At 39.8% G+C, this 27850-nt stretch overlaps 2 protein-coding genes across 2 annotated transcripts in view; both read right to left on the bottom strand.

Annotated features, from left to right (window-relative positions):
* The window catches only part of LOC103399890 (1-phosphatidylinositol 4,5-bisphosphate phosphodiesterase gamma-1-like), a 784699-nt gene that overhangs the window by 531327 nt on the left and 225522 nt on the right, over nucleotides 1–27850 (bottom strand).
* The window catches only part of LOC103399875 (capon-like protein), a 107643-nt gene that overhangs the window by 10926 nt on the left and 68867 nt on the right, over nucleotides 1–27850 (bottom strand). The window contains 3 exon segments of the mRNA XM_008338514.3: nucleotides 11549–11725; nucleotides 13033–13198; nucleotides 19545–19648. Coding sequence (XP_008336736.1) covers nucleotides 11549–11725; nucleotides 13033–13198; nucleotides 19545–19648 — 447 coding nt within the window.

Below are 27850 nucleotides of genomic sequence, written 5' to 3'. Positions count from 1 at the left end.
TATTTTTTAAGTGAATTCTTTGCCACTAAACTAAAGACGTTATCACTTTATGAAAACTCAGCTCGCAGGTATTTTGTACCAAATTTAGTTTCTCCAGAAAAAATCTCTGTATCAACACATTTCCACAGATTTATGCAGCGTTTATACAAATACAAACTAAAAAAAAAACACACAGCATGTCTCCTGGGTCAGTGTGTCAACTGAGGTGCTTACTCTGAGGTATTACCCTGAAACACAAATAAAATTCAAGCTCTTGAACTAAACATTTCCTCCAGACGGCGACATAAACCTGAAGCTACGACAGCAAAAACATCTGTCATTCTGAGACCAATATTCTCTGCCGAGCGTGAAATAAAAATGATTAGTGATTAGTGAAAAGTGATTTAATCCATATCTGTGCAACAGAACTAGTGAGGATATTTTGGAGAACCATTAATCTTAATAACAGATTATCAAGGATTCATAATGACTTCACCGGAGTTAATTTTTCACGTGGATTTGGTCGAGACACCTCCCCCTCTGAGTCAAACAGCATGACATAATTAGCTCTGCTCACTTCCACATCACAGATCAAAGTGACACACACACACACACACACGTAGAGTATAAGTGTTGGTGACAACTATGTAAGTTCTCCATGACTTCCGGATTAAACTGAATTTACTGTGAACACAAAACTCCACAAAGAACACTAGTTACCACTGGGATTGGGCTGGTAATATTCTCACTGTAAAGCAAGAGCATTAATCACACAACCACCGTCTGACCTCATTTGGACAGTTTAGAGTTAAATTTAATCAACTGTTAAATGACATTTTAGTTTTTTTTGTAGTAAATGTTCTCGTAACTGTTTTGATTTCTTCTGCCGGAACTGAGGGATTTAGACCAGAGATTTACTCAAGGCTCAACTGTACCGCTGACCTGACCTCTGCCATTTCGGCTGACCAACCCTGCTCCTCTTTTACAGATGCTACTGACATGGATACAGTGTGAGGCTGCAAACTTGAAATTCCAGCCCATCAAACATCACTCAGCTTCTGTCTGGAGGTGACAGGCTGAGCCTCCTGCTCTGACCTCCAGTCCCCGGAGAAAACAGAAGCCCAATTAACAAAAGGCACCAATCTTTTTTTTTTTTTCTACCCAGACTTATTCTATAAGTTTTACTCCTCCACTAACTGAAGGAACCTCTTCCTGGTTCCAGAAATGGCATTCAGGGCCTTAAACTGGGATGGGAACCAAAGTCATAATTATGGGAAATGTGTTGTTCTGGCCCAGAGCTAAAACCTTCTTTTCCACCTCTGCAAATCTAGTCGTGATGACTATTTTAAAGTAAGAGTGCTGCAGATTTTAGACCAAGCAACGAAAATAAAATCTGACATTTTCACTGAATTCTAAACTGAATATGAGGGTGAGAATCCAAGTGAAGTTAAGTAGAAGGTCAAAATCTGCAGGGAAGAATAAAAAAAATTAAAGCCGTTTCCAGCAGGTAGACTGTAATGTCGTTCACATCATGTCAGGACTAAGTGTCTTAAAGAGCTTCAAACTGTAAAAGCTAAATAAACCATCCAACTCCAACAGCTGACCATTTGACTCACGTAGAGCACTTGAATCTACTTCTTCAACCCCTGCTGCCTCCCCAGGTTTTTTTCAGCATCTCCAAGTTCTACTGTTTATAATGTAAATCTTAGTTCTTAAGTCTAGTTATCAGCAGTCTTAACCTCTCGTCTCATCACGGCCTTGAGGACCATCCCAGTGACCTGAGCCGTTCCTACTCTGAAAGGAAGTCAAATTATGAAGCTTCTCTCCTCAAACGGACGAGTTTTGATCACACACACACAGACGCCGACAGTTTACAGAGTCTTTGGAGTGAAAAGAAAATGAGTGAGAGATGGAGGTGAGAAGAAGAATAGCCAGAGAGCACAGCTCCAAGAGAGAAACCTCATGCTTGCTTCTTATAGCAGGCTTTTAAAACTGGTATTCAGGTCACATAGAAACTAATGTTGTAACAAGTGCTGGGCCTTAACTGATTATTTATTAGAAAAAAACACATATATGTATAATATAGTATATATGTATAAGTTGCATATGAACCTCTCTTAAAGCAGAAGACTACAGTAATGTGATGGTAGATGATATGATGCAGAGCAGACAGAACTGCAGGCTGAGGTCCAGACATGTTTGGGTGACTTCAGTCTCCACTTCATCAAAGTCATCACGTCAATAATTCATCAGACATTTGCTGCATCACTGTCTGTCTGACACCACAGCTCCCTGAAGAGAGAGAGAGAGAGAGTGCCTCTGTATCTCTCTCTCTCTCCCTCTCTGTGCGGGAGTCTCAGAGACAAAGGTAAAAGTGCGGCTCAGGCAGCAAAGAAACAAAGAAAGTTTTATAAAATCGAAAGATTTTGAACTTTACCGTTAACAAGTCTTAATATCATGAGAATCGCTAAAAGAGCTTTCATTAAGTTGCTTCTGTTTTGTTTCATGCCTGTGCTGTTTCAGTTTTCTGGATTAAAACATCCCAGTGTTTTGGCATTGTTTAAGAACAGCACTAACAAAAGGGAAAAGAATCTAAAATCATCTCCACAACCTCCCATAGAAAAGTGTCTTCATCTCATTCTGAGACAAAACCATTTCTGTGTCACTGACAGTGAATCAGAGTGATTCATAGACTGACTCACTAAATGTTCCAGGGTTCAGTCGTTGTGGCTTTAATTTCTCCTCATTTGTTCATATGAGTAAAGTGTCTTAAGTACTTGTCTTTCATTATCTCCTCCTTTGCTCACAACACGTCCAACACTTATAACGGCTGAAAGCTGCACATCGATCAAAGACGTTCTCATTTTTTTTCTTTGTGACTGTGACACGTTCTTTTTGAGGTTGATTTCTGGTTCCAATTTGACGTATGTGTGCGAGTGTCTTCCATTAGTCAGACCTCTTTTATCTAAAGGAACACAAAAGAAGCTACAGACGGAGACAGGACAGGATCCATCTGGCAGATGTGGTAGAGACGGGCTGACACATGTTTCACATTATTGACCACACCAAGCTGCTCAAGGCGTCCACCTGGGCCACATCATGGGGACATGAGAAAAAGAACATCCAGATGTCACCGCAGACATGTAAGCCCTGACAGAGTACCTGCTGTCTAAAAATGTCACTGCATGTCAGTGTGGGTGGTGACAACACTTTGGTCCACAGTCCACAGTGGTGATCCAGTGTCCTGATTTATTAGAATTAAAGAACTGAGAGTGTCTAAAGAAGGGCAAAAAAGTCTAATTAAATATAATCTTATCTAATCTAATCCAATCCAATAAATCCAATTATATCAAATCAAATCTAAACCTTATGGCCGAGACAAAGGTAAAAGTGCGGCTCAGGCAGCAAAGAAACAAAGAAAGTTTTATAAAATCGAAAGATTTTGAACTTTACCGTTAACAAGTCTTAATATCATGAGAATCGCTAAAAGAGCTTTCATTAAGTTGCTTCTGTTTTGTTTCATGCCTGTGCTGTTTCAGTTTTCTGGATTAAAACATCCCAGTGTTTTGGCATTGTTTAAGAACAGCACTAACAAAAGGGAAAAGAATCTAAAATCATCTCCACAACCTCCCATAGAAAAGTGTCTTCATCTCATTCTGAGACAAAACCATTTCTGTGTCACTGACAGTGAATCAGAGTGATTCATAGACTGACTCACTAAATGTTCCAGGGTTCAGTCGTTGTGGCTTTAATTTCTCCTCATTTGTTCATATGAGTAAAGTGTCTTAAGTACTTGTCTTTCATTATCTCCTCCTTTGCTCACAACACGTCCAACACTTATAACGGCTGAAAGCTGCACATCGATCAAAGACGTTCTCATTTTTTTTCTTTGTGACTGTGACACGTTCTTTTTGAGGTTGATTTCTGGTTCCAATTTGACGTATGTGTGCGAGTGTCTTCCATTAGTCAGACCTCTTTTATCTAAAGGAACACAAAAGAAGCTACAGACGGAGACAGGACAGGATCCATCTGGCAGATGTGGTAGAGACGGGCTGACACATGTTTCACATTATTGACCACACCAAGCTGCTCAAGGCGTCCACCTGGGCCACATCATGGGGACATGAGAAAAAGAACATCCAGATGTCACCGCAGACATGTAAGCCCTGACAGAGTACCTGCTGTCTAAAAATGTCACTGCATGTCAGTGTGGGTGGTGACAACACTTTGGTCCACAGTCCACAGTGGTGATCCAGTGTCCTGATTTATTAGAATTAAAGAACTGAGAGTGTCTAAAGAAGGGCAAAAAAGTCTAATTAAATATAATCTTATCTAATCTAATCCAATCCAATAAATCCAATTATATCAAATCAAATCTAAACCTTATGGTCATTTCTATAATCAGACTAATGACACATTTTTAAGCTTCACCATAATTCTATATAAACTGTATTAATCAAGGCCTTTCCCTGTGGGTGTACCACAGGGGTCTACTTTAGTTCCCCTTCTATTTACTTTGTATATTATTGAGCTCACATCAGTATGTGAGATGAGATAGATCATCTAGACGCATGGGAAGACAACAAGCATTCACACTGATATTCACAACTATGGTTACTTTACAGTAAACAATTAACCCAAATGAAATATATTGTTAATTATCCAAAAAAAAATAAAACTGCTAAATAATCTGAGTGTTAGCGCCATCTTTCTGCTCTTGACTGTGATCAATAAAAGGTCCGGAAGATTAACTGCTCAATGTTTCGTCTGTTTTTTCCCTCAGTCCCTGTGGTGCAGACGTAGTCATTAGTCCAGGGCGGTGATGGCCTGGTGGTGTGTGTGTGACACACTAAGTCCACATGTCTCTTTCAGCACTACTTCACATCAACAAAACGAATTCAGTGCCTCCTCATGCACCACTGAGCACAGTAAGGGGGCCCTCTGCTCTCACAGATCATGTTCGAATAATTAATGAATTACTTCAGTCTGTTTTCATGGTTTGTGCCCGACACATAGGCTAAAGATTTCCTTAAGTGAAGTTCTGCTGCTGGAGATGTTGTCATTGATGTTGTGTAGGAATGTCTGATATTAACTTTTTGCTGATATCCGATATGCAAATAATGTCCAAACACTTAATTTCCGATATCCGATAACCAATACCGATAAAGGCCTGGTAATATGTATTTATTAATCTGTACAAACCACTGTGTTGCTGGCACCAGCATTCTGCATACAATCCCCTGATTATTAAAAAAGATTAATACGATGAGCTGCAATGCTGCCATCTAGTGACTTTCACTTTCATATACAACCGTTTCCCCCCCAAATTATCTTTAGGCATTGTGTTATCAGGTTATCAGTTCTGGACCGCTGTTAGCTTTATTAGTATATATTATATTCTGCTTGTTATGGACACTTTAGGTTTCAGTGTGTTCAGCAGTTGAGAACAACACATCAGTGGGATTGAGGTTACAGGGAGACAGACCTGAGCAGCCAAGCAGTTCTACAGTTTGAAGCAGAATGACTTGGCTACATTGTCAACATTGACTTTCTACAGTGGCCTTGTAGCTACAGTCTGGGGCAGCCGAACGTGGCAGTCAGTTACTGTTGACAGGACAGGATGCAGAGCTGCTCCAGCTTAAATCAACTTTTAAAGGGCATTAAAACATAGCCGTCTGGTTCACCAGACCACCAGTGCCAGAAATTATGCAATGTTGCAGTTTCCCAGTTGGCTTAGTTTTCACACACAGAGGGGAAAACAATCGACTTAAATCAATGACTCCTGCTTTTGAGTGACTGCTGACGCCAGTCTGTGGGGAAAAAGAAAAATATTGCTTATAATGTGTTGTTCCTACAGAACTGTTTTAGAGACCTGCAACCTGTTGACTCAGCAGTTCTGTGACAATTGTGTTAGAAAACGGTGGTGTTCAAAGGATAATCTGTTGTGATTAACAACAGGTAGAACCCAACTGCTTTAAAAGAAAGGTGTGGTTCCAATTTTTTTTTTTTTTAAATATTTTATAGACTTAATTGATCCCGCACTGGAGAAAATTGTTGCGTTAACACCAGGTCTGCTGCAACATGCTGCCCCTTGGAGGCGCCAAATATGTGGTTCCTCTGGGAATCAAACCCAGGACTCTTTGATTGCAAGGCAGATGGGCTAAATGCTATGGACCCACAAAAAGTACTTGGCAGTGGTAGTGCCTCAAAATAAAACCGTGGCCAACTCCAGTTTGGATTAATTGGAATTGTGGACAGATCTCTTGCGCCATACCCAGAGGTGGGCCTTACTCTAAATACACCACAGTAAAGTATCCAAGTACTTCCTGTCCTTGCAGAGGAACAGAATGATCTCCTAAAGGACATGTATTGATCGGTTCCCACTTCCTGGCTATCATGTCTGAGTTGTTAACCTCAGTTTCACACCACAAAAGCCTTTTAGTGTTGGTAATCATATAAGTGGGCCACACTGCTGTGCCTAGCCGGTCGAGGTGGGGGGTAAATGCAGCTGTTGGCTGGCGATGAAAAGCCTGACTGGACAATCAGGCAGTAAAGGCAAGAGAGAAGAACCACCATTCTGGGAAGGGAGACAAAATGTCTGATCGATAACGTGGCACAGGGTGGACTGTGACATCAGCACTTTCCAGGGCAGCTTCAAAACCCAGAGGTTAATTTTTATTAGTTTCTATAAAGAGCATTCATAAAGGATTAACCTGGGATAAAAGGTGGCAGCGGGGCCATCACTAGGATTAGCTGTTTTTAATGTGGGATTTGTGAAGACGCTCGACTCTTGATGAAAGGCTGGTTTTTTCACACTTTACTGCAATAAAGAATCCTCTGTTTGTTTTGGCTTATAATTAAAACCAGACTAAGGATTATAGTTAACAGGGTCCAATCAGACACTTAAAAGATAATAAAAGAAATATATAAAATTATATGTATACTCAAACATATATAATATATACTAAATATATGTGTATATATATGTGTGTATGTATATATACAGTATGTTGCTCAGTTAGTCCTAAAGTCTCTATAACTGGACCAATTTAAACATAGTAGAAATTTAATTATGCACTAACCAAACTTTTCACTTAAAGTTACCGAAGGAAAGTCATCCACAGAGGAAGTTTAATAAAGTAGGTCAACAAGGTCAGTAGTTTGGAGGTATTTTAACATCAGGGACAAAGATGGGAGTTACTGTAAGATGTGCTCTGTTGTGATACGACCAATTAAAGACAGTAATAGATGACGCGATTTAACTCTAAAACATCTCTTCTCTTTGATGGCACGAAGTGTGGCTGCTCAATATGGAAATGTATTGTCAGCAGTTATTTTTGCACAGGTCATTCATTTCATTATTAGTTTGAGAAATGGTAAGATATTAAATAGCTAAATTGCTAGCCTTTACCATCACAGGACATGTTTGTTACTGGAACAGATGAATGCACAAATGAATAATAAATAAAGTGAGAAAATTGAAAGTCAGGTTGTGTAACACTTAAGAAGCCCAACTCTCTCTTGGAGACATTTCCCATGTTGTTTTTTTTCGGGGGTGAGTTTGGTCTAAGGCATCGATGTACAACCATCATCCTCCTCAACTTCAAGTCAAACTGCCAAGTTTCTAGATTTACACAGACTCAGACAATGTCATTCAAGGGCAGGAGTCACAGGAGAGAGAATCTGAGCTGAAATCCAATCATGTTCCAGCTGTGGAACTCTGTGTGTCTCCTGGCGTTCACTTCTCTCCAAACCTACAATAAATCAGAGATTTGATTGAGCCTGATACCGAGGTGATTTCACCAGATAATGTATCACACTGTCTGATTAAATGGAATTACTGAGTGATAAGGAAGGCTCGTCTTTTTGAAACTACTGTAATTTCAGGCTTTAATAGCTGATTTATTGGAACAAGTGTGAATATATTTCACTTTATCAACGTCTAGGGCAGTTTTATTATTTTCTCAATGATCAAATGTTCTGAACTTGATTTAATCCACTGCCTGTTAAAGATGAAACAACAGTCCATTAAAATGCTTCAGTGTTGAACTTTTTTTTAATCTGGTGTGCACACAGTGAGCAGTGAGACACAGAAGAGTAGAAAAGTTAACCCTTAAGGGCTAATGTCACATCTAAAGAAAGAGAAATATGAGAAAAGAGGAAGAATTAAAAAAGGATGAAAGGAAAGTCAAATTTTCTCATTGTCCTCGAGAAGTGTTTAATTCGCTTTTAACTAACACCCAAGATGACTTCAAATACTATTAATAATAAACCATGACATCTTTTGGCCAGATGTCTGTCTGAAACATCGAATATATATTTTACTATTGAAATCTAATATCTAGGGATGTCCGATATTAACTTTATGTCGATATTGTCTAAACACTTATTTTTCAATTCCAATATCAACCAATACTGGCCCAGTGGTTAAGGAAGTGAAATGCTGGCTGCCTAAATTCGTTTTTGCCATGCCCCCTCTAAGGGACAATTTATTTCTTTATGTATCTGTACAAACCACTATATGAGTTGCTGGGACCAGCATTCTGCAAACAATCCCCTGATTATTAAAATAGATGAATAAAATGCTGCAATGCTGCCATCTAGTGACTTTCACTTTAATATGCAGCCGTTTTCCCCCAAAACTATTTTAAAGGCACACATCATTTGCAAAACCCAGGCATTCTGTAATTGTGTTTTATTACCGGAGGAAAAACTGATAATTCTATATTCTTACAGATATTACACGGTTATATTAACCGTTAATATTGGACATCCCTAATAATATCATATATTTACCTATTTACTTATTATTATCTTGATATTTATTTGTTTTAATGTTGATATTTTAGCTGCTCCAATAAAACAGCTGCTAGACTCCTAGAAAACCATGTCCAATGACAACAAGGTTCTTCTTCTTCTCTTCTTTTTGTTGTATATTGATGAACTGTTAGTGTGAAGTAAACACTCCTTATAAGAACACAATTCACAGTTTACAATACACTGGAACCTCAGTTTAATCCCAACAGATGCCAGAGGTTAAATTACGTCTGCTTATTAACGGGTGGTTAAAGTGCTGCATCTAATGTCTGTGTCAGCTCACTGTAAGATTGAGTCACTTATCATCCAGTGAAGCTCCGTTCACGACCTCACCACGGATTGCTCTTTAGAGAAAAAAAAATCATCTGGTTTCTACTCCTAAATATTTTTTCAGGGTCCTTGAGGAGTTGGTGAGGGCGGGGTTACACCACGGACCCTGAGGCAGACCAGACAAGCTGCATGTTTATGGAGCAGAAACTCATACAGGATGACCAATAGTTACCAAAGGGAATCAAACCACAGGTTTTCTTGTATAGCAAGAGCACTCACCCCTCCTCCACCGTGCAGCCAATTAACAATCGCCAATATTAATTAAAAGTGAATTGTCCTGCTTAAGTCAGTTTGGCCTGAGACTTTTTTTTTAGTTCTTCTAATATTTGCACTCGTGTTATTGAAAAAATAAATTTACAAAAGCTGAGATACAGATTCAGAGACAGAGATCGGAGAAAAAAATTCCCAAGTGTGCATCCTTTTTTACAGCTTTAAAAACATTTCGGTACAGACACACAAATCTGTAGAGCAGGAAACATCACAGCAGCTTCAGAAAATGACTGGTTATCTGGGAATCCACCTTTTCCATTCTCACCAGATTGCTTCGATCATATCAGGCCAAAAGCCCTTTGCAGAAGCCGTATATCCCACAGTGTGGCGGCCTGGTCCCCCCCTTTAAATCTCTACTCTGCAGCATCTACTCTGACCAAACACGAGAGTGGCGGAGCTGATTGGACGGCGGTGCTGTGCTGATACACTGCCTGAAGGAAGAAAACACTGTGGCCTTTCCTCGTGAAACAAAACCAACACTTTAATACGAGGATAGTGGCCGCAGGCCAAAACACAGAGTCGGGTTTGAACAAACAAGACCACTTTATCTGTCATCACTGAGCTGCTGTTCTGGCAGCAGGCAGAAGGTTTTGTTTTTCTGGGATGAATGATGGAAACAAACAGGGTTCCTGGAGGTCCAACTAATCCCGACTTTACATAAATTAAAAGGCAGGAAACTGTGAGGAGAAGTGAAGAAGAATGTGTTCATGCTCCGACGACCAACGAACAGAGGAGAGTCAAGGACGGAACAGTGTGAAGAGGGAGAAAAACAAAGTTGGTTGAGCACAGAACAGATTTGGTCTAAAATAGTCTTTGATTCAAGAAGAACAGAAGATCCAAGGGAAACTTCTTCTCACCGTTTGGTTCAAGTGTTTATATTTACTTTTGTTCCACGTCGAGAACGAGGGCTCGTCAGTCTCAGTCTCAGTCATTTTGTCCTGTTCCTTCTAGTGTGAGAAAAGCAGCGCTACCCGCACAAACATCCCTGAACTCTGTTTTTAAATATTTGTAAAATCCAGGTAGGATTGGTTAACTGTAGTTTTGATCTGTGATTGAGTGAGAAGTGTGGAGGTTCAGTTTTTTAATCCAATCAAAACTGAGATGAAAGACGGCAGATGATGATGATGAAATTGTTAAATTGTTAAAATCGATAGGCTTTATACAGTGTATACGTAAATATATATGTATGTGTATGTATGCTTGTATACTATATTTATCTACATATTTATGCACATGTCTATATTTATATGAATATATTTATGCATATACAGTATATATGTAAATATATTTGTATACATACATATATACACATATACATAAATATATTTGTATATATACATATATACACATATACATAAATATATATGTATATACATATATAAATAAATATACATAAATATATACACATACATATATACATAGAAATACATTTACGTATGTACGTTGTACTGTGTCTGTGGCCTCACAAAGACAATGCATATATCAATACATTCTGAAATATTTGCATATTTCAGTCATGGTAGATCTACACCTGGTTTGCTTCATGTTTAGCCCAAAGGAACCCTAATATTTTGTGTCAAGATCATTAAAACTAAAATAAAAATTGGTTGTTATTTAAAAAGTAAAAACCTGCAAATGGCAAAGTTCCTGTGTAATGGAGTATACGTAACATACTGTGTGGTACTTCATACCGTCAGTTGAGGTTAAAGGACAGAGAGAAAGGCTGTTGTGTCTGATCTGTGCTACACTGCTATCTCGCCCCCCAGACACTGAGTGTTTCTCTGTTTGTTCAGCACATTGAGCAGCCGCACCGTCTCCTCATCTGTGCCCCAGCCAAAAAACTCCACCTCCTCCTCATCCTCCTCCTCGTCATCCTCCCCTTCATCCTCATTGTCATCGCTGTCGTCTGAGTTCGACTCGTACTCCGAAGCAATACCCGACTCGCGAAACCTGGTAAAGTCTAAACTGCCCAGAGATTTCAGGTCACTGGACAAAAACCCTGTCGTGCTCTCTGAGGCCTCAGGACTTCTGAGCTCGAGCCTGTTTGGTCTGAGTGTCAGAGGAGGTGATAGGAGTCGAGGAGGAGGCGGGGGACCAGGAGGCCCTGGGAGGAAACGGAAACACTCCAGTTTGAGAAGACATTGGTCCCTACCTAGAGGACTTCCCAGAGTGCCGTTGGTGGATGAGAAGGCATTGCTGGTCCCGTCGTTGGCGCCGAGTGCAGGCAGATTGAGAACCGTCACCTCCGGTTTCGGAGTCGTCGGGTCGCAGATGACTTGAGGAACTGTCGACCTGAAGGTGATCTCCAATAAACTGTCCTGGGAGCCGGCTGGAAAGGAGAGATAAGAAAAGATGGACGACAAGAGGAGAGGTGATGAAGGAGCCGAGGAGACGGAGATCAAATATTTATATTTTATTCTCTTCCTTTATTTAAATTCATCTCCCTACTCCCCCTGCAGGATGGGGGCTGAATAATAAATGGTGGTAAAAGCAGGATTATTGCTCCAACCAAATCAATCACTCTACAGTAATAAATAATTTGTCTACTACTAAAATAAATAAAATAAAAACACATTTTAAAGCCTTCCGTGAAAAATCAAGACTACTGAGTAAAACACGTTCAGTCGAGTTTTATCAACAGACAGTGAAGACTGGAGAAATAAAAGAGAAGTTACTCTCCTCGGCATCAAATCCTCAGCTCTATCAACCGCAAAAGATTTTTCTAATGGAAGACAATGATCAGCCGCGTTTAAAAGCATCTTCAAACACCTTCACATCAGATAAACCTGTCTGAACTGGTTTACATGGCAATCTGTTCCTCTCTGCTGCCTGTCAGAAAAGAAATCTGAGAAAAGTTTATGGACAAACAGTGAGACAGACAGATGGCCGCCCGGCTGAACACTGAGGGGAAAAGAAGACCAAGTCTATAATACATCATTTAGAGTGATATTTTACTACACAACTCAATATTTACTATAACCACACATATTGAAAAGATACTGCAACCATTTCTCAAAAACCAAAGTGGATTGTAAAAAAAAACTTTAAAGGTCAGACCCTTTTTAACATCTGTGACCAAAGAAACCAGAATCGGTTTCTTTGGTCACAGAGGAGTTTTTACACAATTGGTCCTGGAAGCTAATTGTATTTTAAATGTATGTTTGTTCAACGGGATCATCACAGAGTCGTGTATGAACCTGCAGCATGGTGTCAAACTGATTTCTACTACGAGTCTGGAGTCAAATTTGACGTGAAATTAGTCTTTTCGCCCGAGTTGACATTTAGACTTGTAACAGAAGTGCAGGTGAGACTAACAGCATTAATAAAACTGCTCTTGTTCAATTCCATTGTCGTAGCCTAGCGCCACTGTGAGACAGAGTTCAGGGAAACAAACAGCAGGTGGTCATTATGGCTTTTTTACACCTAAATCTTTTAACATGTTTGTTGAAACATTTAAAAGCAAGAGCAGGTGTTGTTGAAAATAACAGCATTAAATATAACAGCCGTCACTTTGACAACAGTTTTCCTGAGCCTGTGTTAAACCAAGCATGTAGTTAAATGCCAGTACATTTTCCTGAACTGTAAAGAAGGAATGAAGAAGAGTGATGGTGAAGGTGCCAAATCCAATGCACTTACTCAGGTTTGGTCCAGAAATCTTGGTCTCCAGCTCCTGGATCTGTTTAACCAGCAGGGAGATGTGCTGCAGCAGATCTTTGTTCTGCAGCAGCAGCTGATGAACCCGAGCCTGAGCCTCCAGACGAGCCGTGGCCTCGGCACTCAGCTGGTCCTTCAGGAGGTGGACCTGCACAGGAGGATGTTTAAGGGTTCATTTAACCTAACGTCTTGTGACATCATGACAGTTTTTTTGACAAATTATTTATTTTTTTTAACACAGACTGATTTCCCTAAACCTTGTTTTTCTGGATCGTGTCATGAGTCTGATGTCTGCTGCCTTCTATGCACTAGGGGCGTGTTGTTTAACCTAAGCCTCGTTTACGTTCAAAACTAAAGAACCTTTTTATCGTGCCCTGCGTTGTTACATATGTAATTTGGTTCTTTTTTCAAGAGCCTGCCGTTGTATACTCAAAGGCAGGAAACGGTGCAGTACCGGGGCAATTTAAGGGACAGTGTTGCACGGAATAGCTCACGTGCGCCCATGCAAAATGAATTGTATTTAAAATCCAAACAGACTTGTTTGACAGGTTGGCTGGACGTTTTTTTTTGTTTTTTTTTTAACTAAATACAGCTGAACAAGATGAACTTTGCATTCAGTATTGCCCTCTCTCTAGTGCTCCAACTATGCAAACCATAGGGGGAGTATTAGGGTACTGACATGTGATCTATTCAGGTTTGTCAAGGTAGAATAACTGAGATACAAGTGGAATATTTCAGATGTTTGTTTGATGGCTAAAGTATTTTGTATATCCATTTACAGTTTAATTTTTGTGCTTTGATTTTACACATGACTCTGTTCTCCTCCTCAGGAAAAAAAAAAGTAAATAATGCAATTCATCTGTGTTTTCATCAACACCTGACACGCCAATTAAGAGAGTGTTTGTTTTATACTGTTGACACATCTAATTTTCATGATTTATAATGTTATGAGGCGTTTACCAACGCAAAGCAAGCAGGGAAGAAAAGTTTGACGTCAAATTCTAATGTAAAGTGTCAGTCTCGTTATTGAACACAATTAAAATTCAGCGTATTTATTGAGTACCAGAATATTTAGACCTTCACTTTATAACCTGGAAAAGGCTGGGCCGAGGACAGAGCTGAGTCAGCAGCAGGTGGCAGTGATTGATCAATAGCACTCTATTTTACTGCATAGTAATTAATCAATGAAGTTGATGTGTTGAGGGGAAAAACAAACAAAACGAAACAGTCACTGCATCACTCAGTGGCAAAACATGAGGTGAGAAAACAGCACCAGGTACTGGAGTTTCACAGAGGATAAAAAAAAAAGATGAAATAAACCCTCAGAGCTGAGTCACACATACATGATTTCTTTTCTGTGTAACTGTGGCAGGTCTTTTAATATGAACTCATTATACTGAGGAGAAGTAGCAACACAATTAGCAACATAATTAGCACAGTCATTATCAGTTAATAAATTGCTGTCATTGCGATATTTGATCCTGCTTGGTTTCATTTGTCAAAGGTAATGAAACCCAGAGAAAACAGGAGCTGCCGTCGGCTACAGATGTCGTATCTCTTTAATTACGTGTGTTAATAATGTTCTATTTGTATAATGGGAATAAAACTGCTGCGGCAGCCGCTCTGATCTAGACTTTGTCTTGTATCAAAACACAAATAATTCTGTGGATGGATGGATGGATACTTACTCGTCTCAAATGGAGATACAAATGCACTGAACAAAACCATAAATTTCAAATACTATTAGGCAGTTTAAATGTAAACCAAAGTTGACTAGCTTTTAGGCCTTAAACACCGTTGTTGAGCCGATGTTGTTTTTTATAATAGTGTGGATTGAACTCCACCACACACCTCCTTTTCCCCATTTCTCGTTTAGATGTGATAAAGATCTTCAACACAAATGGGTGTCAGGTGAGGACATGTTGGTCTAAGTGCAGCCTTTAAACTGTGCATCTTAACGCAGTGCTAACATGTTTAGCTCATCACTCTTCTCCCTAAACTGCTCCTCCTCGTGGGTCTGAGTCTCAGTAATGTTCTCCCAGTGCGGCGTCAGGTTTTCTTTCATTACCGATCTAATAAAGAGCCAGTGAAGCAGGGAGAGCACCAGACGGGAGTCAAACTTCACAGCTTCTGTACCAAGGTCTCCTCCTTCTCCTCTGCTGCCTCTCACCCACCCAGAGAGAAAACAAGTGTGGAGGAAGGCTGTCATCGGTTCCCATTATCCTCACACTGTGTGACAAACAGAGGGGGCTGCAGATTGAGATGGGAGCGGGCAGCCTCTGAAGACCTCATTTGTACACACTGACAGCACCATGATGACTGTGCTGATGTCATTTACTGAAGCCAGTCTTGATCTATGGTGGAGTGGGAGCCTGACTCAAACACATGATGCCCTGCTGACGACTGTGGTGCATCAGCCACCCCTACAGAGGCCATGGGGGTGGGGGGAAGATTTGTGTGCTGAGATGCAGTAACCAAAGCAAAAAGAGGGAGGCACTACAGGGTTGAAAATGTCAGATGTTTGGATTTGTGTAGACGCCAGGATTAGTGTTTTAATTTAACAGTAACTTTAAACTACAGCACATCTAATTCAGCAGAAAAAGACAAACTGCTTTAAAACAAATGACGAGTTGTTAAAACACCCCTCCCCACTATTTTGTCAAGTGCTCAGGTGAAGTCTGTTGTCTGACCCACTTTTTAATGATTCACCAGTTTAATAATTCATATTTTTGTTAGCACTGCTGCTGACCTACATCCTACACACACCTCCCCTCAAACTGTTCCCCCTCCGTCGTACGTCATGAGCAGACTTGACCTGTGAGAGTTACCACCTGCTGAGACAAGTCCACTCTGCTCAGCACTGCCCTAAGATTGCACCCCCCATGGTTAAAATGTGTCCTCCTCAGCCATGAAGTCTACCGTCGTACCTACTGTATTGCATCACTTCCTGTTTCTCAGGTGTGTTGTGTTTGTGTGCGTGCTACTGCTTTCCCTTTAAAGTATCCATATCACTGATTATCAACTTGCAGCCCGTGGGCCAAATCCAGCCTGCCAAACCGCCTATATATTTAACTCACACAGATTTTTCTACCAACTGTTCTCTGCTTCTCACTCACTTCCTGCTACTTTATCAGCAGTCAACAGAAACAGTGTTCATTTTAGCTTCTTCAGTACTTCCGACTACAGCTTCTTTCTCTCCTCTTCTTTCTTTGCTCCTCATCCCAACATTGAAACTTTGAACCAAAAACACTAGCTGAGCTCATTAGCCGTCCGAACAGCAGTAGCCTTTGTTGCATCACCTGCAGCAGCTGCACCTCATGTGTTGAGATGTTGAATTTTTCGTCCTGTTTGTATTCAGGTGCTGCGGTGACACAGGAGACTGACAGTGACTTCACTTCACCCTCTACATTACACATATTCAGACCTCATCTCATTATAACCATAATAACCTGTTCATTTACATAATAATAGTGCAGAAGGCTGGTGAAAACCTGAGGCAGAAGATTCATGATGAAAACGCTCTGGTCCGGATGATTGCACAGATGCATCAACAGCAGAACAGTTAGAACCAGTCAGAGACTCTGAGAATTAAAACCCTGATCCTGACCACAACAAAGTAGTTAAGACTTTACAGCTCTATTATTCTTCCCAGAAACCTCTTACTAAGACTACAAGTCCGACAAAGAGCCAATTATAAAGTTGCTCCACTTGTGTTTCACATTGTTGCTCCCCTGATAGTGAACCTGCTGCCGCCTTTCTGCTTCTTATCAGAGTGACGCCAAATTGAAGGAGCTTGAAGCTGCTAAAAAAACTCCTTCAAACTTTAATTAGGCAGCAGCATCTCCTTGCTTTTCTTATTGCTTTCTTTGTTGGAAACCGCGCACCATGACTAAGTACCCTGGCCAAGGACGAGAGTCAACGGAATCAACTACCACCATCTCAATAATTTGGCTAATTACCAACTAAAAAGCCCAGTTTAGAAAAAGCTAGAACAATAATTCTAATTTGATGTTGGAGTTGAGTATAATACACTTCAAACTGGACTAACTGACAGTTTTCCTGTTAAAAACACACCTGTGTGTGATCATGTGAAAAAATCTTCAATCTTCCAACAAGTGTCACTTCCTGTCTCACCTTATTGTTTTATTTTGTTCTTTTTCAGCCTACAGTAAGAGCATCACCAGTATTGGTTGGCTGTAGAATGCTGGGCGAAATCTACACCAGTCTTTGTGGGGCCGGATTACAAAGCTCGGCGGGCCATATTTGACCCAAGGGCCATAGCTTAACCAGCTCTGGCCTGATTTGTATTCAAACCTGCTGAATGACATCTGAAGAAGAAGCTTCTGTAGCTGCTAACGGAGTAAAATGTTTTATCACTGGGATTCATTGATGCCGACATGAGTCACAAATCAAACCCTTAATGGTCAAAGGCCTGACTCATTTTTCTATGCACTAAAGGACCCTACTTGTTAGAAGAAAAGTCAAAGTTAAAGGGAAATTAAACAGAAATCATGAAAGAGAATTGTAACAAATGTAGAAATGTGATGATTTAAGTCTAAAATGAAGAAAAAAAAAAGTGCCATAACAAAGGGAAATAAATGAATACAAGGACTTGACAGTAAGTGAGAACTACCAGGGCTCAGCAGCCTCTTTTATAAAATCAGACTTTGACAGGAAATCAATAAGTAGGCGACACACGCTGATGATCTGTTCTCACCGTCTGCTCCGTCCTGTTCATTGAATCACAAAGAGCAATTGGCTCAGGACTCTGGGACAGAGTGAGAACAGTGGTCATCATCTGCTGATTGCTGGCCAGAAAAATGACCAGTCTCACTGACGCCGACCTTTTCAAAACAAAAGTTAAAAAGAAAAGCTCCATTCTGGTTTGACAGTTGGCCAAAAGTGATTTTAATCGTGTTAAAGTGACCTTGGAATATGATCTTGGACCATGTGATGGCGATATTTGTATCAAAAGTTCAAGAAAACTGAGGAGAATTTAGAATTTTCTTAGCAACCGCTGGGTGTTCCAGAGTTGTAACATATGTAATGACTCCATGTTATAAAAAGATGAAAAGTGTAAAATTAAAATCTTTAGCATGAGGTGGTACTTTAATGTATCTCTGTCCAGAAAAAGCTAAAAGTTAGCTGCAACAGCTAATAATAAGCTAAAATATAACAATATGTTAACAAAAATTAGATTTGCAACGCCCCGCCCTGCAGATTTACCAAAACGTAGACTTGACACTGATAACATTGCTGAACATTAGCCTCGTAGACATAAACCAGGAAAAACCGGAAAAAGCTGTTATTTTCACACAGCAAAAGAAATTTTATAGAAAATGACTGATGTGTATTTAAAAAAAACTGTTTTAGGCATGGATTTAATTTAATTAATTTTAATTTTAATGTAACCCTAACCATAGCAATATAGCTGGTGCTAATGAAAGAGCTAACATGCCTGGATCATCAGGGCTACGTCTGTGTCTGAACAGTCCTTTACAGTCGCCTCTGTTTAATCTCCTTTTCAGCATTAAGACTGGGGGGAAATGATGAATTTGCTGGTGCAACGATAAGGAAACGTTACACTGGTAACTGTTGTAGAACAGCGAAGTGCTTGATGAAGCACAAAGAGTCAGAAATATTAAGTAGGAAGAGGATCAGCCGACGACATTCAGCCATTAATGCTGATGAAAGAGGCAGAAAAATGAAGGGAGGGAGTTTTCTGGGACAGCAAGGTCTACGGGGAGGGAGGCTTCGGGGGGTGAGGAGGTGATAATGAAGGAGGGGGGTCCTCAATAAAAGAGAAGGAGCAGGAAGAAGTCATATAGGTGGAGAAGAAGGTGTGTAAAGTTTCATCAAGCAGTGACGGAGGAGCATCTACAGAAATGGTTTCCTCTTTCTTCAACTCCATTAAACCTCTCAATTCCGCCAAGTGAGCTGTGATTATTGCTGGAGAGATCACTAATTTACACCCATTAACTGAAACCTCCAGCCAAGCCAAGTTCACCATCATCAGACGTCATTTAACTGTGGACTGAGGGCTGTCCACAGGGGGCAACGGAGGGAAGAGCTGCTGCTCAACATGGATGAGATGAGACCACAAATGGGCCACTAGATGGTTTTAATGCCTTTTAGTACCATCCTGAAAAAATACTGAAACACATTTTGACACCACATCTTTTGTCTTCTGGGTCTCATGAGCTCCGGCAGGTTCTGGCTGAGTGTAATCTGTCAGTTGTCCAGACAAGGAAACAATTGAAAGTGGTTGACACTGTATCTGTCTATGAGAGCCACAGGTCTCTGGGAAGCATGTTGATAAAACTCCATTTTACACTAACCACTTTTAAAATATTATTGAGTATAAACCGTGGGTAATTGTACTTTATATTTAAAGTTTCTGACTTTAAATATAAAGTACAATTACCCACGGTTTATACGGATGTTATCATTTTTAAATGTGTCCCAGTTTAATGTGAACAAATGAGACGACTGACCTGAGCTACAGCCACGTGTGTCTGCTGCTGCTGCTGCTGGAGCTGCTGCTGGAGGAGCTGGATCTGGTGGTGCACAGACAACGGTGCCCCTGGTGGCAGCGTACCTGAGACAGGGAGCAGCATCCTGGGACTGGACATCAGCAGAGAGGGCTCTTCTGCAGCCTGGAACCAGAAAAAAAAATTGTAATTTAATAAAATGTAATGTAATATGATATTTTTCATCAAACTGAAAATTTCTCTATTTCAAAAAAAAAAAAAAAAACACCCAAAAGGTTGAGGATACAAATATTCACATTAAAAATGAAACCATTGTTGCTGAATTACACAACACAATAAGAACAATCAGAACAATACTCCCCGGAGAACCATCATCCACCGTCATCTGACCCAGAACCCAGAATCTAAAATGTAGGATTGTTGATAAGTTGCGCAGAGGCTTTGAGGAGCCCAACAGCAACAGTGAAATCATCAGTGTATCAACAATAATAATGAGTTTTGAGCTGCAGCTCTCCTTCATCCACCGTCATTAAACGTCTTGATTGTTTTCTCAGCTCCAGTACCCACTGACAACCATAAAATATAGTGTTTATTGCACGTGATGTTTAAAGTGCAGGGTTTTTATTATGACTTCTGAAAGTGGAAAACAAATACAACAACAAATACAAATAAGTGGTCAGAATCAGAAACACAGAGATCAAATGACAGCTGACCTGCTGTTGATAATGTTGCTTTTTTAGAGATTATCTCTTTAACAATATTAAAGCTGAAGCCCAATACATTCTGGTACAGAGATACTGGAATACGGCTATGTCATCTGCAAAATAAAGTATAAAACTTGGTTTACTTCATCAGGATATCCAACCCCAGATTAAATGTGATAGAAAGCATAGATGCAAAGTTGTGTTTTTATTTTATTTTATTTTCCCCAAAATTCATCTTCCAACTCACATCTTACTCTGTGTATTTACGTACTGTTGCCTGTCCCACATCCCACATTGTACATCTTCAGATAACGTTGTCAGAGATGGATTTAAATGGACTTAATTTCCTGTTTTCTCCCAAAATGTAGATGTGGAAAGGCATTTAACTTTTGCAAATACGATAAAGAAAATATTAAAATTAAAATTAACTAGATTTCCAATATTTACTGAACTATTTTATTTATAAAACACAGAGAACTTTAGGGTTATTTGAGTTTAAACGCAGGAAATCTGTCACCTGATAAAAGTGAATGTGAACCTGTGAACACCATCTGTTTCTCCTTAAACACCTTCTGGTCACACACAAAATATTATGCAAACAAACACACACACACACAAAGAATGATTAATAGCCCATATGAGCAGGGCTTTAAGGTTAATGAGGAACTGATCTGAGTTGATGGTTTGGTTGATGCCCTGATAAAGTGACTAAAGATACAGCAGCAGTGGGTCGGTGGGTCAGTGGGTCGGTGGGGCATCAGGGCTACAACGCCTGCTTCCACCAGAACTCACCCAGAATTAAAGCACCACAAAATGGATTAGGTTGGTGCCTATTGGCTGTAACGGTTATTATTTCACCTGAATCATGTGAGAAACATGGAGACAAAGTAAAAAAAAAAAAAGTTCAGCCTCGTGATGCAGAATGTAAAGACCCACAACCCAATGAAGGCCGACAACCCTCGGGTCCACCTTTGTTCAGGGTGGACAAAAAAGACAATGACTCCTCAATTCTTCTCTGTCTTAGTCATGTAGGCCACAAAAAACATGAAAACAAATCCATAAATGTCTGTAAAACTACTGTAAACTGTTATAAAATCCTAGAAGATTTTTTTTAACTTTATCCAAAGATTTACTGCAAAACTTAAGAATAACTAGAAACATTTTCATGTCATTTAGGCTGCGATGACCAAACCAGTCGATAAAACAACTTCAAAAAAAAAAACAAAAAAACTCAACATCCCTACGGTTTGTGACCATGCCTCCCATAGGATTTGACCAGACAGGTCAACCAGAGTAAGTGTTGTCTGTCTCTTTTAAGACCACTGTTGAGTCATTTTGTTGCACTACTGGTTAAAGAAGCCAATCTCATTGTTAAAGTGGCTTTTGTTTCTGCATTTTGAACCATTTTCATGAGTTTAGTATCACCCAAAACCGATCGTCATTATGTTAAAATAAAAAATAAAAAAAAACTCAACAGCCAAGTCTACAGATATGAACCTTACAAACCCTTGAAAAAGCACTGGCATCATGTCGTGCGTTTTTTTCCCCTTGTTTTGACCTGTTTTTATTTCATCCCCTCGAACCCATTACTGTAATATTTGAAAATGCCACAGCATTATGGGCCTGAAAACCAAACAACCAATAATTAGACGGGAGATTATTTACTGCCCCTGATGCTTGAAGAACCTTTTTAAAAAGGCGTCTGAAGTTTTGGAAAATGATATGAGAGAGAGAAGAATAATGGCTTTGGATGGATGGATATAATCTACAGAAATCTTCACAACGAGTCGTGATCGAGTCTTCAAAGATAAAACAGGACGTGTTTTACATTCTCTACAGTCTGTTTCCCCACTGACATTAACAATGTGATGAAGAGGAAAACTTCCTATTCCCTCCAATTAGAATCTGGGTTTCTGCACATCATTTGACTTTCACACTGAGAATCCTGACGTGGGAATTGCAGCAGATTTGACTCATGTTTCTTTCAGCACTGGGCCTCTGTATTGATTTGGTTTTATTTTATTGCAGCATCAGAGACTAATGATAGAAGCATATGTCTGGACTAAACAGATTAACCCAGAGCAGCTCGGTCCCACTGATGTTCTCTTCTGAATTTACTCTTCACTGCAAGACGTAAAAAAATAGCTTTTTATGGAAAGTCTCAGTTCCACAGAAGAATAAGGAGAAAATGTTCCTCTTTATAAAAAACATCAGAACTAGTTAGAGATCAACTGTGGAACACTTAAGATTTTTGTTTATTATTTTCCCCAAATTGAACAGGAAGAGCCCTTATCTGTGAATAAAATGGACAGAAAGTTCCAGACTGAAAAAAAGACAAGAACTAAAATTCCTGTGAACAACCACTGGTGTCTGCGCTCCCTCTGGGCGACTCTGCCATTACCATTTAATTCTCTCACACACACAGGGGTTGGTAGCAACCAGCTGGGATCTGGTCTGGGTCTGAACCTCTGGTTGCACTTGTTGATAAAGAATGATGAGAAGCAGAAAAACTGGAGGGGAAAAAATGGCGGCTGAACGGAAACTAAAGATGGATGAGATCGGATCAAAAAAAATATTTACACAGCTCTTCCTCCAGCTGTGATTACACTTGTCTCTCTCTGGCACATCATGTCCACACACACACACACTGGCATGTAAGCTCACCCACGAACACACTGAAGGTCAGACAGGGTCCGGTGCTGCTCACTGTCCACATCGTCAGATTAAACTGTTGACTTCAGCTGAAGTGGTTAAATGAGAGGGTGGTTTGAATAACGGAAAGATGTAAAACCGGTGTCACGGCGGCGTCTCTCAGACCCCATGGAGTTCCTCTGTGATTTAAACCATTGTTGTTTTTAGAAAAAGTAAAAAAACAAAAAACAAAAAACGTCACAGCAGAGGTTTAAAACAATGAGTCAGGCTTCCAGGGAGCTGAGTCATACAGCAGGCTGTCAACAAACAGCAAACCTTCTAGCTTTTCTTCTCACGCTGTGTAATGAACTGTTGTTGTATTAGTCGAAAAGTTTCAAGACTAATGAGAAATCTCTGAGTCAGAGTGTTCCTTTCAACACAAAGCCTGTGTCTTTCAATGTCCAACAACAATCCAATCATGTAATAATGTGCCTGTAACTTAAGGGCTGGACCGACTGATGATGATAACAGACACGGTCAGACTGACCTGCAGCTGATAAACTGATGTCAATTCAATTTCTCCTCTTTTGTTTTGACCCACAGTTTCCTTCAAACTTATTCTCCAACAATCACATCTGTCACTGTCAAAGAAAAAAAAGATCCTCCTCAAACTGTGACCGTTTTATTTCCAATTTCTCCTCTGGACTCTGCAGGCGATACCTGACAAGGAGACGTTGTCGAAGACAAGAAAACCCCAAAGGTAGGATTTGTGTTTGTTCTCTGGGTGAGGGATTTGTCAGCCTGAGGAGAGCTGACAGCCGGGGAATGAACTTCAACACCTACAGCCTGCTTTGCCTTTCATGAGCTTCTCGAAAAAAGCCCGTTGTGGGATCAAACCCGAGTTCTCCCGATGAAAACACTGACGTTTGGACAACAACACGGAGGAGTTTGTTTCATCACAGCGTCGTCCAACACTTGTCTCTGACATTTCCCTGTTAATCCATCAGGTGGAAAAGGGATTTTACGCCATGTTGCTTTAAATCAGGTTCTGACCAATCAGAGGAGGTCAGGGTTTTCTCAAGTTTTAATTGCCATGACGGTGGATATGGATTTTTTTTCACATAGATTTTTGTGGGAGGAATTTTTCCACCTTGTTGTTTCTAATAGCAACGGCTAAACAAATCAAACATTTTTAATAATCAGACATGAGTCAGGATTTAGGGGTATATTAAAATATAATAATAATTCAATAATCACTCAGTGAGCAATTCTTCATTACGATAGTGTCAGTGAGCCAGTCACTGATTGTTGTTAGCAATTGTCCAAAAAAATTAGTTTATTTATTTAAAGATTTTGCATAATATTTTACAATTTTGTCTGTCAACTGATAAGTATCTGCTGGATAACTTTTTCAACATTTGAGAATTTCTATTTAAAATATATCTATCTTAAAAAATGTCTAACCTTTAGATCTAAAGATTTGTAAAGAGAAGAACATAAACAAATTCAAAACAAAAGTTCTGAACTAGAATTTCTAATTTTAGTGGCAGAAACTGTGAACTGCAGCCCAGTTCTGTTCTACTCGTCTGCTGATGTAAGTCAGGAGTAAGTAGGGAACTCCACTCTGGCCTGTAGTGTTCCTAAACTGCTTGTGAGTTTTAATTATTTAACGTTAATTGTCACTGCCAGAGAAACAACTTTATTAACCCGACTAAAGTTCAGACTCAGGATATTTGGACGCTTGAGATAAAAAAAAGGAACAAATTGTCCAAAAGACACAAACCCAGCGTTTTTCAAATGCTGTCGGCCAAAAGCATTATTCCCCAATTTCTCCAGGAAAAAGACAATGAAAGAGTCGGACAATTTTTCAGATTTGTCCTCTGCAATCATCACTTCGCGAAAAGGAAAGTTCCTGACGGATCTGTGGAACTTTGTTGCCCAAACTGGCATGGGTTCAGGCTGCGGCTCCTCTTTTACCAGCGCTCAGTGATGGATGCTGATGCATTGATTCGTTTTTCAGGTAAACAGCAGCAGCTTCGCTGCACGACACGGCTGATTTATTTTATTATTACTCTCCATTCGTTCCAGCTTTGACTGTTGTTAGTTTTAATGCTTGGCTGAATTTGCAACAAACGCTGTGTCCTCCAGTGTCTTCTCCTCTTCAAACAAACACACCCACATCAAAGTGTCAACAAAGGGTTCAGATCCAAGCAAAATAAAAAGCATTTATCGAGGTGAGGGAATCAGGTTTACACTGGTGCTAAGTGACTTTGTGAAAATACAGAGTTGTCACGGTCGCCTGAATCTCCGTTAAGCCACCGTACAACCGATATTTGAAAGCTGCGGAAATGATTTACCAGCTGTGTTTTTGAAAAAAAAAAAAAATTCTTAAGTTCAGGGCAAACTTACAAACTTTTAGTTCCATAAAAAAAAAAAGAAATTCATTATTTGTTGTCCTTACTCTAACGACAGTCCTTAAACAGCATTACTGATACAACTGAAACAAGGACTTCCTGCCGCTCAACATCCCATCATACACTGTCACTAAGGGACTAGATATTAGAATGTCTGAAATATTATCATACGTTTGTAGAAAACGTTGCGATCCACCGTCTTCTTCTTTACTGGTAAACACAGCTGATCCAACTCTGCCCTCTGTGGTATTAATGAAGACTTTTTTTCTGTTTAATAATCAATAACTGCAGGTGTGAATGACCAGGTGTGACCTGAAGAATTCAAACTAGAGTCAATGAAACACAAACAGCCACTGAATCTGGAGACGATTTAAACGGATTTCTCTTCATTTACCTTTAAAAAACAAAACAAAACAAAAAAAACCTTAAACGGCTGAAAACACTGAAACCAATATTTCCTCTAAGATATTTTCTCCCAAACCGTGTCGCCAGAAGGGAAAACAAATTACATAGAGCAGCAGTGAATTTTCTAGAGTTCTGTTCCAGGGTAAACAACTTCAGCAGGTCTCGTGTGCATCGGCTAATTTCCCAGAGATTCAGGGGTCCGTGACATTTAGGGGGCCGGGTTGCATCTTAAAGCCGGGGGCTGTAATCCCTATTTTGCCATTTATTATGCAGTGGATTTATGCTACAACACAGGCAGACAGATACAACATTGTTGGCATTGTGATGCTGAGTTCAGCCTCACAGAGCAGAGAGTCGTCATAAATCATGACAATCACTCCTCACCCTCTTCTCTGGCCTCATCATGTGCTGTCGCCAGCCTTTTGCTGCCTGCATCAAAAATGCAATCACCCTCCACCCCACCCGCAGACTCCTGTAAATCCCAGCGAGCTGAGCCACAGACACACACACGCAGAGACATCCCAGTAAGCATTTCTGCAGTTATAGATAGACTGCTGGTGGAGAGTTTCCACAGACGGCATGTCCGAGCTGAACTGAATGTGGCTGCACACAAAACAAACACAAACACACCAGAGCCGTGTGACTAACGCAGCAGTCTGAGAGATCAGCTGCCAACACGCTGCCAACGGCCACTGAGAGGAAGCAGGAGAGCAGTCGACAGAGAGCCGCAAAGTCTCAACGCTGATGTGAAGCCAAACTCAGAAGAAGAAGAAGAAAGAAAACAAGAAAAGAAAGAAAACACCAGAGTAAAAAAAATAAAATAAAAAACTTAACAGCATGTGTTGAAGTTTGGAACATCGTTAGGTCTGGTAAAAATTAGATAAGTACTTTTTGTTTTTTTTTGTCAGGAATATTTTAGCAGACAGACCTTTTCTACGATGAATATAAATTACAGCTGAGTTAGCTATATTCAAAGTAAGGAGTAGGGTTTCATGTCTAAATTACAGCTGAGTTAGCTATATTCAGGAGTAGGGTTTCATGTGGTCAATAATTTGTTTGTGGACACTACCCTTGTCAATAGCGTAATTTCTAATAAGAGACACCATTTTTGAAACCCTCACAACCCCTTCTAATGCTAATCTTTCTTTGGTAAACTGTTTTTTTTTTTCTAAATATTAGGAAAATGTATCGAAGAATTTAGAAAACTGACCCAAACCTTTGTTTTTCTTTTTGTTGGCAGTAGTCCTGTTAGAGTGCTGTCTATTATCTATAGACAACATTTAGCTCATCATTATTGTAAATCACATTTGCATTTAAACTGCAAGTTTCCATTAACTTTAATCTGCTTTTCTGCCAAGTTCTACGATTCAGGGTTTACAAACTGTCAAAATAACTAATATTATTATTACTTTTAAAACCCCATATTTTTCATCTGCTCTAAATAAACTGATCACTTCCTGATTTTTCGGTTTATTCTTTACTGTCACTCACTTGGTTTTTCAAGCGCAACAATTTACGTTAACTGTTAGTTACAGATTTTTTGTGATTTTTTTTGTACTGTGTTCTATCACTGACAGCTGAGGACATTGGAAAACGTTTCTCGTTTTAAACTTTTTTTTTTTGGCGGGGGGGGTGGGGGGGGGGTGAGCTACGACTGTGCTAACAAACTCGTGTTCAGAATTTGCCTTGAAAACCCAAATCTTTCCATTTTGTCAAAACACCATTGCTGCCATGAAGATAAACTGGAGCTCTTTCTACTTTCCACTTTTTCTGAATAAAGCCTTTCAATTCAATGGAGACGAAACAGAAAGTGAGCTCACCCTGACACCTCACTCCTTTCTACACGAAGTACAGTATTAGAAATGCAAGGATACGTGAAGTTTTTTGTTTTTGCTCCTGTGATTAATTAATGACTATGTTCTTTCTTGACTGTTTACTATTTTGTTAATTGTTAGCTATCTTTTACCCCATATACCCCAAGATTCTGGATGCAAAACCACCAGGTGCGTATATCCAAGGATGAGCTGCATCAGAAAGGGCATTTGGTCTAAAAACTCCAGGCTCTGGAGTTTGTGTTTTTTTAAACTTTTTTAAACACTGGTACGAGATATGGCAAACTCATGTTTGAAATTTTATTCTTGTACATTTTATCTAA

Source organism: Cynoglossus semilaevis, chromosome 2, assembly GCF_000523025.1.
Source record: "Cynoglossus semilaevis isolate Cse_v1.0 chromosome 2, Cse_v1.0, whole genome shotgun sequence".
Taxonomy (NCBI): domain Eukaryota; kingdom Metazoa; phylum Chordata; class Actinopteri; order Pleuronectiformes; family Cynoglossidae; genus Cynoglossus; species Cynoglossus semilaevis.
The sequence above is the reverse complement of the archived record's forward strand: the minus strand, read 5'-3'. Positions and strand labels throughout refer to the sequence as shown.